Genomic DNA, 16,005 nt, shown 5'->3' with positions numbered 1-16,005 from the left:
AGGAGGAGCAATAAAAAGATTAATAAGACAAAAATAGAATATCAGAATAATTTAATGAGATGCATAAAATCAACTATAAGAGCTTCCAAAATTGCCTAAAAAGGATAACATAAATAAAAGCATATATAGATCTATTACAAACAGAGTCAGAACAGTTTATAATGAAAAATAAGGGATTAGCAGAGAAACTAAACAAATGCTTTGTGTCTTATCTTCACAAAAGTGGTTACTAAAACCTGCAGAAATTGTGAAGAAATGATGGTTCTGTGTAAATAATAAACTGCGAGATATTGATGTTAGTGAAAAAGAAGAACCAGAAAAAAAATGGGATTTTGTGTAAATAAACCCCCTGAACCTGATGATCTACTTCTGTCGAAAGATGAGCCTGTGGAGATATTACATTAGTGGTCATCTTTCAAAATTATACATTCTATCATGGTTTAAGCAGATTAAGGAGAATGTACACTTAGGTTTACAGAAGGCTTTGAGAAAAGGCCCACACAGCAGATTAATGAACAAAATTAGAGCTCATGGGTTTAGGAGGAATATACTAGCATGGACAGAGGATTTTTCAACAGTCAGAATGTTGAGGTTTGGAGTAAATTGGTCATTTTCAGGTTGGCAGGCTGTAATTAGGTTGGTACCAAAAGGATTAGTGCTTGAGCCCCAGCTATTCTGTCTCAATGATTTGTATGTGGATTAAATTATAATATTTCCAAGTTTGCAGATGACACAAAAGTATGTGTGATAATGAGTTGGAAGAAGGATACAAAGAAACTTCAAGGTGATTTGAAGAGGCTTAGTGTGTGGGCAAAAATTTGGCAGATGGAATACAATGCAGAAAAATGTAATGTTCTCCACAGTAAATGGAAAAGCAGAAACCCAGTGTATTTATGAAATGCTGAGGCTGGAAATTGTTGAACTTCTAAACTGTCTTCCTTGGTCATGAGTCACTGAAACTTAACATGCGGGTACAGCAAATAATCAGGAAGGCAAATGGCATCCTAGCATTCAAGAGAGAAGGATTTGAGTAAAGATGTCGTATTCTAATTACCTCAGAGCCTTGGCAAGACCACACTTGGAGCATTTATAATGTGCAGTATTGTCTGCTTACCAAATACACTTTTTAAAGAAGGAATGGAGCAAAAGGTGACAAAACTAATTCCTGGGATGGAAGGACTGTTCTTCGAGGAAAGATTAAATCTGGATCTGTATTGTCTGGACTTTAGGAGAACAAGATGTTGACTCATTTAAACATACAAGATGTTTGTAGGGGTCAGAAGAGTGGATGCTTTTCCTGGCTGGGGGATATGGTCTCAGAATAAGGGGCAGGTGATTTAGGACTCAGTTAAGGAAGAACATTTTCACTCAGACTGTGGTGAATCTTTGAAATTGTCCATTTCGGAGTACTGTGAAGGCTCATTCATGGAGTATGCTCAAGACCGAGATTAATAAACTTCAAAATAACAAAACAAAAAGAGACAGGGGCTAGTGCAGGGAAATATTGTTGTCACAAGAGATCACCATGATTTCATGAAATAGCAGAATAGGCTCAAAGGGCTGAATAGCCTACTTCTACTCCTGCTCTTCCTTTCTTTAATTAAGGAAGAATAGAGGAGTGAAGTCAAGCCAAATAAATTGACCAAAGGTAAATTAAATTCTGTTAAGATATGACTTTATAAAGGTTCACATTTTTGAAATATATTGATTCATTCTAATTAACTCCTCTAATGAACAGCTTAGTAACAAATAAGTCTTTAGTAGATTAATCTCCAGTTCAGGTAAGTATTAACAGTAAAGGCAGTCAGCAGGTACATCTGAGGATTAAGTCAACCTACAACAGATAGTTTGGGCATTGTGCCAGAACTAAGTTTTTAGATCCAAAGCTTATTACGATGATAAATTCTCTGAAAATGGTAGAAAAATTGAGACTACAGATAAAGAGGGATCATAATTTTATAGTATAATTGCTTCTTGTGGCTGGAAACTGGTTTATATCTCCATTAGAAGTGGCATTATCCTCAGTGTACGCAGGTATGCATTATGTGACAGACATATTTCTGCCTGAAATTCTACTTCAGTTTTGGTTTTATCCATGAGTCAGGTGGTCATAAGTTCTAATTATTTGAGAACTTGAAAAAAATTGTTCACAGCTAGCACTGCAATTCAATACTGTCAGAAGTCGTTGAGAAAAAAGTTGTCTTTCGTCCTGTTGCAGTGGATCTAAGTGATTCCGCAGCTTTCTTTGAAATTTAAAAGGTGTCGGCAAACATCTGTCCTCTAATATCAGTTAAAATTTATTGAGTGATTGCCCGTCTGAGTTGTGTGACATCTTGTAAGAATAAATTGACTGCTGTAACGTGAATTGGAGGAGATGGGGATATGATTTGCTTATAGGATTGTGCTAACTTCCAGAAATTAAATGACCAGTAGATTTCAGTTCCTTGCTGAAGATTGACATGGGGTTAACATAGCAACTGAAACTGCGCTTTAGATGATAATTTGTTCATAATGAATGACTTAGGGACATTATGAAGATATTTAAAGCTCTTTCTTTATAATGCAAACATGTTAAATATGTAAAATATTTTTATTTGAGGTGGATCAGAATGGATTAAAATTTTATTGCATTGACAGTGTTCACAATTCACCAAAATGTATAATTATAAGTGGTGTTTCAGCCTGTTTTTCCGAGTCAGACTTTCAGATTCCCTTTGTTATGTTTCAGCCAGAGTTATTGGTGCACATTGAAGCTTATTTTTAACAAGTGCTTGCAGACAAGTTCACAGGTCAGCTCACTTGCTGAATACTGTCAACAAATTCCAGATAATTGTAAGTCAAAGCCAATTTTTAGTTTTTACAAATACTTATGAGAGAAATAAAAAAGATAATTTCTGAAGCTCAAGTCATGTATACAAAAATAAATTAAACACAAAAGATGGGAATAGAAATTGTTTTGGTAAGTGCCGCATCATTTGTACATCAGGTGGTTTAATTGGCTATTGTTTACTTGTCCTTATATTGTAATACAGGAATATGGAACAAAAATTAAACATTCAGATTCTTGATCCTGTGTGACAGTCATTTTGAAAGAAGCTGATCTGTACTTCAATTGCATTCTACCATGTTTGATGCATATATCTCAATGAGATTATCTAAGACACATGTTTCAATCTCAGTCTTTCAAATTTTACTTCTAAATGACACGATTTAAAGTTATGATCTTTTTTGTTCTGGCCTCACACCACCCTCCCACCTTATTGGAAGTAGGTCCTCTGTATCTATTAATCCTCTTTATTATTTAGTAAACATCTTGACTAGATTATTTAATAAAAATCACCAGAAACATTTGTCAACTCTCTGAGCCTGTTAGAAAACTATTATAGTGTTAGTCATAACTTTAATTTGGATTGCTATTTTTATACTTTAAGTTTAGGTTCCTAATTTCACTTCTGTGTTTTCACTGATACTCAGTTTTATTTTGAATGTTTCCAATTATGTTTTAAAGCAGCAAAATAGTTTTTTACCATAGGAATGTTGCAAAGGAAGAAGAGGGTGTATGGGGTAAACTCATAAAGCAACCTTGTATGTAACTACATCCTCACTCAGATTCCCAAACACAAGGGTTTGTGTTAGGGTTAAAGATAAATCAGGCTCAGCCCGGGAAACTTTGGGAAAACTGCCAAGATTTGCTGTATTGTCCAATGAGATACATAACTGTTGCTAAGGCCCAGGGAATGCTCACTTTGCCACACAAAGTGACCATGGTAATTAATTTTCTCGCCTTTGGATCACTCTCAGATTTAATATTGATTTCTCCCTGGTTAGCTAACATATTTGCTTGAGGCAAATAATTTACTGAAATAAGTTAAATCTGTTGCCCAAGACAGATTAGATCTCGAGATAGAGGATCTACATGAGTGAGTGAGTGAATCATTAATCACGTGACCAAGTTACCATGAATGTTCTGACAAACAGATTGTGTGAAATGAACATTAATTCATTCCCCTAATATCCATCTATTATGCGACTATAGGCATAGATGTTTGCATGTTGATACCAAGAATATAGAGAGATACTCTGATTCATTTCGTCCACTGGCTGTCTGTAACTCTGCAGAATCGAGCACATTGGCTTACTTATTGAAGTGAGGATTACCCAGTGCTGCTGTGATAGCAAACATCATTAAAAAGGATCACTTTAGTAATTGCTCACATTTGCACTCAAATCAAAATTATATAGGCAAAAGCACACTGAAGGAAGATTTGATAAATCCATTGTTCCCTTTTCGCTAATTTTTGGAATCAACTCTACTTTTCCAACCACCGTCCATAACTTTCAGCCAAAAAATCTTTCTTTTTCAGCTTTAAATAAGGCTCAAGTTGGAACATCCACAACACTCAAGATACATAATTCAAAATATTCACTTCTCCTCATCCTAGACATTATCCTAATGCTGGTTCCATGTTCCAGCCTCATCAGGGGAAACAACTTTTCAATGTATACCCAGTCAAAACCTTTTAGAATGTTGTGATCAGAGATAATGGGAACTGCAGATGCTCAGATGAAGGGTCTAGGCCCAAAACGTCAGCTTTTGTGCTCCTAAGATGCTGCTTGGCCTGCTGTGTTCATCCAGCTTCACACTTTGTTACCTTTTAGAATGTTGTCTGTTTAACTGAATCACCTCACATTCTTCTCAATGTCAGAAAAAAAACTCAATTGACTCAGTCTGTAATTACAGGTCAACTTTTCATCTGTCGACCATTTTAATGACCATTGCTGCACTGTTTCCAATACCTATATATCCCTTTTTAAATATGGAAACCAAAACTGTGCACAGAATTCCTGTTTTAGCCTCACCCAAACCCCTGTGGCATTTGTGTCCCCTAATAACCTTGTGATAAATTTACCTTATTATTTGCCTTCTTTATTCCTTGCTCTATCCACATGCTAACTTTGTGTTCCATGTATGAATACTCACGAGACCTCTGAACCTCAACATTTTAAAATCCTACACTTTCTAAAAAAAATTCTGTTCTTCGATTCTTATTACTGAAGTGAATAACCTCTTATTTCTGTACTTTATACTCCATTTACCACCTTGTTCTTCAGTAATTTAATTTGTCTATATCTTCTCGACACATTATCTGTCCTTCTTTACTTCCACACAGCATTATATCCACTACAGACTTATTTATATTACATTCTATCTCTTCATTTAAGTTAGTAATATAGTTTACAAATAGCAGAGAAGACAACATTATTTGTTGCAGCACTTGTTAAAATCTGCTTGCTTGAAAATTCCTTGTTTGTCACTATTACATGCATACTATTCACTTACTTATTTTATAACCTTGATAATATATATACCCTACACCTCAACAATTCCTTATCCCAAGTATTAACCTATGTATGACACTTTATCAAATTTTTTTTAAATTCACGTATATTAGATTTGTTGGTTCCCTTTTAGTGACTTGATTAATTATATCCTCAAAAATATCTAAAATGATTGCCAATACAATCATTTACTTCTGCAAAATTGTGTTTTATTTGATCATGCTTGGATTTTTAAGTGCCTTGTTAAGTTTTCTTAATGATAGATTCAAGTACTTTGTTGCTAACTGCTGTCAGTCTAACTGACCTGTAGTTCCCTGACTACCCTCTTCCTCCACTGTCTAAGTGATGGCCAACACTGGAAGAATATTTCAGACTCGTCTATGATGTGATATCTGATGCTCAATGTCTCACCTTCCTCTTTAGTAAAAATAGAAGCCAGACAACATGTGGCTGCTAATGTGGAAGTTCAAACTGAGTCATGCAAAATCAACTTTTGCTATCATGACACTGGTGTTAAGAAAGGGCATTAACTGCAACATGAATGCTGGAACTAATCAGTGTGAGACGCTGGCTGATATCTAATGTGTACAGCTGTAATGCTCACTCCAAATATTGGCAGTGTGATCCTATGGAGAATGGCATCTGGCACAGTTGCACCAAAGTGTGTATTCCCTGCGTATATTTCATACTGCATGCAAAATAGCAACAGCATGTAGATCACTTTGTCTGGGTGCAGAAATAACAGCCTGTCATTCTGAACTCATTAAGGCAGAGCTGAAAAGCTTACCTCAGTGCTGAGATCATGTTCTGAATGCTTAACAGCAGAAGTTAATATCTTCCTAGATTTCAGTCAGTCAATTCATTTTCAAATTCCAGTAACTTACCATCCAGGTTTCTTGTGAGATGTGCATCACTCAGTATCAGCTCTTTATGGGACAATGTGTAAAATAAGGTGTGATCTTACCTAACTTGATGAGTATAGCCTATAGGGTGTGTACAGAGTGAGCACTTTCTTATTGATATGGCAAATGTAAATATTTATTTTTTCGTCTTTTGCTCTATCTCTGAATCTGTTGAAGAAAAAAGAATTTGAAAATGCTTTTGATCTTCAGTAGTATAAGTATCTAAGTAAATATAGAGCATAAGAAATAGGAGCAGGAGTAGATGACACTACCTGGTGAAATTTCTCAACCATTCAGTGCAACTATGGATAGTTTTCAGCTTCTGTTTCTTTTCCCCATCCGCTCACCAAAGCCTTTGATTTCCATGACACTAAAAATCTGCTGACCTCAACCTTAAAATATTTAACAATGGAGTATCTACAATCCTTGGAAGTAGGGAATTCAAATGTTTCACAACTTTTCAAAGAAAATTTTCCTCATCTCGGTTCTAAATGAATGGCATCTTATTTTGAGATTGTAGCCTAATTTTCTAGATATCCGGCGCAGATGATTGACTTCCCAGTGTCTCCTTTCAAACCCTTCAAAATATTTCATTGTTTCAATGAGGCCATACAAACTGTGAGAATGTCGACAAAATTTCCTCAGTCTCTCATCATAGGACAACTCCTTCACATTAGAGACCAAACTGGTGAGACTTTACATGGGCGACACGGTGGCTCAGTGGTTAACGCAGCAGCCTCACAGCGCCAGGGACCCAGGTTCGATTCCAGCCTCTGTGTGGAGTTTGCACATTCTCCCTGTGTCTGCGTGGGTTTCCTCCGGGTGCTCCGGTTTTCTTCCACAGTCCACAGATGTGCAGTCTAGGTGGATTGGCCATGCTAAATCACCCGTAGTGTTCAGGGGTGTGTGGATTGGAGGGGGATGGGTCTGGGTGGGATGCTACAAGTGGTGGTGTGGACTTGTTGGGCCAAAGGGCCTGTTTCCACGCTGTAGGTAATCTAATCTAATCTATTGTTCACGATGCAATTATAGTGTTCCTCAAATAAAGAGACCCAAACTGAACACTGCACGTCAGGTGGAGTGTCATCCAAGCCCTGTATAATTGTTGCAAGGCTTCCTTTTTCGTGTCCTCCAAACCATTGCAATAAATAACGACATGCCATTTGCCCTTCTACTTGCATCCTGTACCAGAAAACTAACTTTGTTTTCCTTGTGGAAGTGTACTCAACATCATGTGTGAACACAGGTGAATATGATCGTATTGAGCATCAATATTTATACATTTCAGGACTTATCCTGATTTTCTATTCATACAATGAAACTGATAAACTCATACTTCTCCACATTATATTCCACTTGTCAGTTTATTGTTAACCACTTAAACTGTCTGTATCTCTTTACAGCTTCCTTGGGTAGTGCTCACAGCTTCCATTTCCATCAATCTTTGTATTGTGAGAAAACCTCTATATGTCATTCTCTGAAATTTCATCAAACTCATCAATGTAAATTGTAAATAAATGAGGCCTGACACTAGTTCTTGGAGCATTTACCAATTCTATGTCCATAATTATGTCTATATCCAAAATATATTGTGTCTAACTCTGTAAGGCCTTATTGTGGATGTAAACTATTTTGTTAATTTGGAGACGTGGGCCTTGCTGGTTGGGCTAACATTTATTGCTCATCATTAATTGCACTTGAGAAGATGATGGTGAGATGCCTTTTTTTACCTGCAGCAGTGAATTTTGTGTTAGTACATCCACTGTGCCATTAAGGAGGGAGTTTCAGGACATTTACTCAGCAACAGTGAAGGAATAGTAAAATAGAGTCAGACAGTCATAAAGCTGTACAGCATGGAAACAGATCCTTTCGTCTAGCTTGTCAATGCCAACCAGATATCCTAAATTAATGTAGTCCCATTTGCCAGTGTTTGGCCCATATCTCTCTAAACCCGTCCTATTCACACACCAATCCAGATGCCTTTTAAGTGTTGTAATTGTACCAATCTCCACAGCCTCCTCTGGCAGCTCATTCCATTTACGCACCACCCTCTGCATGAAAAAGTTGCCCCTTAGGTCCGTTTTAAATCTTTCCCTCTCACCTTAAATCTATGCCCTCTAGTTTTGGACTCCACTACCCTGGGGAAAATACCTTGACTCTTCGTCTTATCCATGCCCTGCCCATGATGTCATAAACTTCTATAAGGTCACCCCTCTGACTGATGCTCCCGGGGAAAATAGCCCCAGCCTAGTCAGCCTCTCCCTGTAGCACAAACCCTTCTATCCTGGCAGCATGTTTGTTAATCTTTTCTGAACCCTTTCAAGTTTCATAACATCCTTCCTACAGCAGGGAGACCATGTTTCAAAATCAAAGTTTTGAGTGCTTTGGCGAGGTGCTTGCAGGTGCTGGTGGTATCCTTTTGCCCTTATCCTTCCAGATGGCAGTGATTGTGGATTTCAAAGGTGCTGCCCAAAAGCCTTGGCGAATTTCTGCAGTGTGTCTTGTAGGTGGTACGCACTCCTGCAACTGAGTGTTGGTGTTGTAATGAGTGGATGTATGTGGATGTGATACCAATCAAGCTGCTGCTTTGTCCTGGATGAAGTTGAGCTTCATAGATGTTGTTATAGCTAGAGCAGAGTATTCCATCATAATTTTAGTTTGCACATTATAGATGATGGGGAAGTTTTGTTCATGGAATGTGGCTAGGCCAACATTTATCCCCTGCTCCTAATTGTCCAGAAGGCAGTTAAATCATAGAAGACAGAAGAAGCCCTTCAGCCCATCAAATCTACACCACCGACATGCACAACTCCCTATATTAGTTCCACTTTTCCACACTAGGCAAGCGTTAAAGCCTTCAAGTGCTCATCTCAGCACTTTTTCAAGAGTTATGTGGTATCCCATTTAAACTGCCTTCCTAGGCAGTGAATTCCAGCTCCCCTACACCCTTTGGGTGAAATATTTTCCTCAAGCCTCCTGCCTTTCGCTATGTCCCCTTGTTATGTAACCTTCAACAGAGGGGAACATCTTCTTTCAATTCGCTATGTCCATACTCCTCAAAATCTTATACACCTCTATCAGCCTTATCCCACAACACCCACCCCCCGACAATCAACCATTCTCTGCTCCAAAGAAAACAAATCAAGCTTATCCAGCCTCTCTTCATAGCTGAAATTCTCCATCCCAGGCAACATCCCTGGTGAATCCCCTTTACACCCCCTCTAGTAAAATCACACCATTTCTTTATTGTGATAACCAGAGCTGCATCCTGTAATCCATCTAAAGCCAAGAATCCCATATGCCTCCTTATTAACCTGTCTTGCAACATTCAAGATTTTGCGGACAAGTGCCCCAAGATCCCTCTGTTCCTCTGAGCTTCCCAGTGTCTTGCCATTCATTAAGTACTCCCTTGCCTTGTTCCATCTTGAAATGTGCCTCATCTCACAATTATCAGGAATAAATTCAATCTGCTTTTTGACCTATCATTTATATCCTCCTGTAACCAACACATTTGCCCTCACTAAGAATCACATTGCAGTGACTCTGGAGTCACATGTCAGCCAGACCAGGTCAGGTGGCAGATTCCTTCAACAATTGGCAACAATAATGTGGGCAGTATTAGGTCAAATATGTTTTTAATTTCAGATATTTATTGAATTCAAATTTCACCTTCTGCCAGGATAGAATTTGAACCCATGTCCCCAAACCTGGGGTCCGGGGAAAAAAAAATCCAATAACATTTCTAATACATACAGCCTCTGCCTGAGCAAGAAGGTGCATACTGGCTGCAGGATTTCTAGCTTATGACCTGCTCTTATAACCACAGTATTCATGGTGAGTGTAGTTCAGTTTGTGGACAATGGTAACACCCAGGTTTTGATGGGCTTCGTGTCTCAATTTATCGAATGCATTTTTAAATCCAAGTATATTACAGCTGCAGGCCCCCCTTTATCTATCTATTAGTTACATCCTTAAAGAACTCTCATAAATGTTTTATGCATGATTTCCTTTTCATAATACCATATTGTTTTTATTTGATCTTCCTATTATTTTATAAGTGCATTGTTAAAACTTCATTAATGATAGATTCACACATTTTCTGAATGACTGCCCCATAGTACATTGTCTGCTCTCTCTCTCTCTCCCTCTCCTTTCCTGATTAGCAGGATTGCATTTGATAACTTGAGACGACTGGGACAGTTCCAGTAAATTTTGGAAAATCATACCAGTACATCATTAATCTCTACAACCACTTCTTTCAGAATTAAGATGTAAGCTATTAGATCTGAGGAAATTGTTGGATTTTATTTCCTTGCATTTCTCCAATATTTTCTCTATGCCAATGGTAATTACCTTAAGTTTGTCATTATATCCGTCCCTAGGTTACTCTCTGTTCCTGGTATGTAATTTGTGTTTTCTATTGTAAAGACAGACACAAATAAGCATCTAAGATCCATGGGTTTTTCCAAGATTTGTGGAAGAATTGGACAAGAAGTCTGATGAGGTTGACCTTGACATGAGCAGCATCCTACTCCACCAATTGGATGCTTTTCACAAGCAGTGTGGCAAGATTCTCATTCAGCAGCAGTGAGTTGCCAATGAGATGGAATTTTAGCTTGTTAAACATCTTGCCTCATTAATATTTACCTTCATATCTTATTAACTGTATTAAACAAGGTCAATGTCATGGAACCCTAAGATGAAAATCAGAGTAGGTACCTGGCAGATGCAGCTTTGCATTTGCTCTAAAGGGCCTCCATGTTGGGAAGCAAGGCTACATCTCCAGGCTGCTCATAGAAATAGGGACCTGAAAGGTGGCAACTTCTAATAATCCTCATGGAACATCTCTGATCCATTTACATAACTCTTCTGCAAGGCAATGCTGCACGTCAGGCATTCCCCAGCAATTATCATTGTAATGCTGATGCAAGGACACCCTGTGCTCAGCAAATGCATCCCACGCATAGACTGGACCAGGCTGCATCTCCAGGTTCTTTACTTATCGTCATATTGCTCACTCATTCAGAGCCTATCTGGATGCTCACAGCAATCCAGCATTGTGTTGTCTTGCCTTCTGCGCTACGTCCCCTCAACCAGAGATACAAGATTCATATTGCTTCTGCTTGACCTTGCCATTTAGTGCAGACAGAAAGAAAGGAAGCCTGTTAGGATTGTCAGTAGACCCCAGGCAAAGGGAATACCTTCAATTAGGACTCCTTACCCTGTAGGTCAACATCATCCACTGAAATCAGCTCAAAGACTTGAAAACAGTCAGTCATGTGTGGAGGCAATGGCCTAGTGGTATTATCGCTGAACTATTAATGCAGAAACTCAAATATCATTCTGGGGACCTGGGTTCAAATCCCGCCACGGGGGATGGTGGAATTTGAATTCAATAAAATATCTGGAATTAAGAATCTAATGATGACCATGAATCCATTGTCAATTGTTGGAAAAAAAACCCATCTGGCTCACAAATGTCCTTTAGGAAAGGAAACTGACATCCTTACCCACCAGGTAACTCCAGATCGACAGAAATGTGGTTGATTCTTTACTGCCATGTGGGCAATTAGTGATGGGCAACAAAATGCTCCCTGGTCAGTGACATCCTCATGCCATGAATGAATTTTAAAAAAGGCAGCTAATTGGAGAGCCAGAGTGAGGATGCTGGATGCATATAGGTCGAGGAGCTGAACGTTATGCAGTCCACCATCTGAGTCTTTGCCAGCAGTCTGTCTGCAAAACTGGATCCTGAGTTAGCCATGTCTGCTATGTCAGGAACTGTGCAGGGTAACTCTGGACTGACCGTAACTGTCCGGGTACATGCTGGGCCTGTAAAAATGGTGCAGGTGCAAGGCTGGTGGTGAGTTTTGGGATATTAATAGAGTGGTGAGTTGTTCTGTGAACCATGCCTGATAAGATTTAGGGATATGTGTATTTCCACTATTCCGTGTTTTTATATCAGACATCTGCAGTATTTTGATGACATATCTCTGTCGAACTTTTTTTTCTTTTAGTGACTCCTAGTGTTTATTTATTTCCATGAATCTTAGTCTGTTTACCTGAACAGGCATGGCTGGCTTTCCCCTCTCTGACCAGTTATATTAATTATGCTTCGGATTAAAATTCCTGCTTGGTACTGGAGTAGATTGCTGTCACATTTAATATGGAACTATGTCACTCTCGATCTTAATATTCTTGGTTGAACTCACATCAGTTTCCCACCTGGCATTATTTTAATGAGCTGACCCAAGAATTCTGGACAAATCAGTGTTGGGCTCAACATGCAAATTGGATCATTAGAATTTTAAATTGTCACATTTTATGTGTGTAATATTGCACTGAATCTAGCGTAGAAATAATTTTGCATGATCTCTTGTCATTTATAGACCATGGATATGCAATGGATGTATGAGATCAATGGTTTGGATCCCCAGTACGCTCCTCCTAACCTTCAACATGGCAAAATTGTTCACAAAGGCTTCAAGCGGTCTGTTGCAGTCCAACAGCGTAACTTCGTCAAAGAAAACCTGAAGGTGATAACAACTGCAGTGTCCTCTCCTCTAAAAGGCGCTCCTCTTGTTACTATAAATAAAACAAGTAAAGCAAAATAAGTATGAAACAAAACATTACGTCTCATTTTATGAAGAATTAGATTATTTCGTCTGTCTAAATAAAAGCCCATCATTCATAACTGAAATTTTTACATGGAAAACCATATTTTTATTTACATGGCAATCTAGTATGTGCTGCGTTATTGTATCTATTACATTGTATTTTTCCAATAAATCTTGTCAATGTAACCATTATCAATTGAGGATATTTTGCTTTAAAAAACAAAATCCTCTGTGTGTGCCCACTTTCATTTAAATCAAATCTTATCAACAAAATTATCTGTCCAATTTGTGTGATTTTCTGAAAATTCTTACACTTTCCTGTCAACAAAATTAATCTGTCTTAGCTACACTTTTTTAAAATCAATGCCAATTTTCTGATTAAAAGATCTAAGGAAATAATTATTTGCCAATCTGTTAGGACAGTAGGACAATTATCTGCATTATTTTTTCTCCATTCTTCAATGTTTAAAAAAAATGAACTGAAAAATAGGATGTATACTTAATTTACAGAACAATACAACGCTATTGTCAAACCTTACATAAAGCAGACTGAATTGAAATAAAAATAATGTGCTGCAGATGTGAAGTAAACTGGAAAGTGCCAAAGAAACACAGCAGTGTGGCATCTGTTGAGAGAGAAATAGCATTACCATATTGAATCCTTTTGAAACACGCACTTAATTAAAAGCAGTTTTAATGTTGTCATACTTTAATACTGACCTCACAATAGCTGGCATATTTACCTGCATGCACTGTACTTGCCATTTATCCAAAAGAAATCAGCATAACCTACAATTATATGGAAAATGCATTTCAGAAATAAATCATTCAGTTCAACTCGTTCATCCTGCCAATTATTAATTTCTTGAGCCTTCTCCCCTTCTTCCTCATCTAATACCATCAGCAAAACCCCGTATTATTCTTCCTTGTGTACTTGACCAACTTGCCCCAAAATGCTTATCTAACTACCCCTTCCACGAACTGCTCAGGAAGGAAGGAGAGGAGGAGAAAACTAAATGATTACCCAGGAAACCTGTCGAATATGGCAGCGATATTTCTTTACTTCGGTGTCAATCATCAAGCAGCTAATGTTCTCTTTGTTGAAAACTCCTGCCGTGACACTGGATGCAGCACAAATATTGGAAATGTTTCCCAACGGAATAAAGGATGTTTTTTTTTCTCTGTAATGGCTAAAGATACCTCAGCACAGAATTGGTACTGCAATCAACAGCTTCCTTGTCAGAATATTATTTTGCATAGAGCAAACAACAGGAATCCTAAAAATAAGGTTTAAATGCTTAAATGATCTTTGATATGCCCCTCGGAATGTACAATACATTGTTGTAAGGCCACTATATTGCTATTTAAAAAGACGTTTGCTTTCCAGTGAAGAGAAAAGCAAGCAATGACACAAGTGGGGTTGATAATTAGCCAAAGGAAGAGAGACAGCACTGCAATCTTACAATGATTCTGGCTACTGACAGCAGCAAAGGAGATTCCGTGATAACTTTACTGAAGCTTAAATCACACACTTTTATAGCCACACTTCCTCTCAATGAAGACCTTATCCTACTCCCTAAGGGAACTGTGAAGACCAGTTTTCTTTTAAATTTTTCTGTATTTTTGATGGTGAACTGAAATGGGAAAAGAACAAATATAAAAGCCAGGGATTATTCAAGGATTGCTAGACTGAAAAAAAAGCGAGTTACCTTGACACTCATTTATTTTCACTGCTGTAACTTGTTTGAGAAACCCAAAGTTAACATGGCAGTGACAATACAAAGGATCGTCAGATTGGCATAAAACCACCATTCATCAATTGTTGTGAAAAGATGAAAAATGTTCATGAAGAAAACATTCAAAGATTATCCACGGGGTAAACCACTGATGAATTTTCTATGAGACCTAACGCAAGTCCTTCAAAGCATGGGACAATGTGCATGCAGTGCATCCAGGAATTTTTCTCAGATGTTGCAGAAGTGTTGCAACTCCCAGAATAAACCAGTCAGTATTTAAGGTTGATGAAACTTTGGGGTAGTTTTGCTTAAGTGACTGTTGAATTTTAGTTGGCGACATGAAGTTAAGAGAGAATATGAGCTGAAGTGTTGAATGCCAGATGGAAATGCTGCCTTGAATCAGTGTAGCATGCTGTTTGCCATCACAATCTGCCTGCTTGTCTTGCTGCTGGCAGATATTTACCATCTTGCACTAACTTCCTCGCAACAATGACGCCCAGTGCCTCTCACCAAAATGCATGTATGTGCATTCAGGAGACATTTTGCTTTCAGAATGGACCCCATGGTACCCAAACAATGCGTACGACTGACTCAAATGTCACTCTGTATGAGCCAGTCTCATTTCTTTCTAATTTCAGTTGAAACTTTTCACTTTTGAGATGCTAAAACCAATTTTAGCAGATTTATGCAGTTAAATGATCATAATTTACTACAGTTATATCGGAATTCATAATGCCTCGGTTATTACTCATAGGGCTAGATTTTACTGGAACTTGTCAGGTGATTGGAGGAATGTATTGGGGAGGTGTCGGAGGTAGGTTCTTTACACAGAGAATGGTGGGTGCATGGAATACGTTGCCGGCGGTGATAGTGGAGTCAGAAACATTAGGGACATTTAAGTGACTCTTGGAAAGGCACATGGATGGTAGTGAAATGTAGAGTTTTCAGGGTAGTTTGAACTTAGAGTAGGATAATAAGTCAGCACAACATCATAGGCCGAAGAGCCTGTATTGTGCTACACTGTTCTACGTTGTGTTCCCTGTATCCCTGATTTAAAAATTGGTGCAAACCCATCCGTAATGAAGCGGCTGCCCCGCAGACAGTTTATATTCTTCAAGGCAAGATCTCCATCCTCATCTGCGGAGGAAAGTTTGCCTTAGAAAGCTGCCAGCCTAATCTGATTGGCCAGCGGCTCTATAGTCCCAGCAATGCCTGCTTTGAGCAGTGGACTCTACTGGAGTTCCAGGCAGAACCTGAAGAAGAGGAGGTTATGCAATTCACACCTGGAAGAAGATGTGCTGCAGCAGGAGAACTAAGAGCTCCCTGGCACTGGAGTGTTACTCACTCCAAGGCAATTACAGATTCTATCTGGTGCCAGTGATCTGTGGGAGCAATGCCGAATTAGGGTTC

At 38.4% G+C, this 16,005-nt stretch overlaps 1 protein-coding gene across 1 annotated transcript in view; it reads left to right on the top strand.

Moving 5' to 3' along the window:
* LOC125456902 (cilia- and flagella-associated protein 47-like) overlaps nucleotides 1–12,987 on the top strand; it is a 478,989-nt gene extending 466,002 nt beyond the window's left edge. Inside the window, exon 65 of the mRNA XM_048540417.2 lies at nucleotides 12,632–12,987. Coding sequence (XP_048396374.2) covers nucleotides 12,632–12,856 — 225 coding nt within the window. The 3' untranslated portion in view covers nucleotides 12,857–12,987. The remainder of the gene's footprint in view (nucleotides 1–12,631) is intronic.
* The last annotated feature ends 3,018 nt before the right edge of the window (nucleotides 12,988–16,005 follow it).

The sequence above is a fragment of the Stegostoma tigrinum genome, chromosome 12 (assembly GCF_030684315.1).
Source record: "Stegostoma tigrinum isolate sSteTig4 chromosome 12, sSteTig4.hap1, whole genome shotgun sequence".
Taxonomy (NCBI): domain Eukaryota; kingdom Metazoa; phylum Chordata; class Chondrichthyes; order Orectolobiformes; family Stegostomatidae; genus Stegostoma; species Stegostoma tigrinum.
Note: the sequence above shows the minus strand (reverse complement) of the source record. Positions and strands in the feature narration are given on the sequence as shown.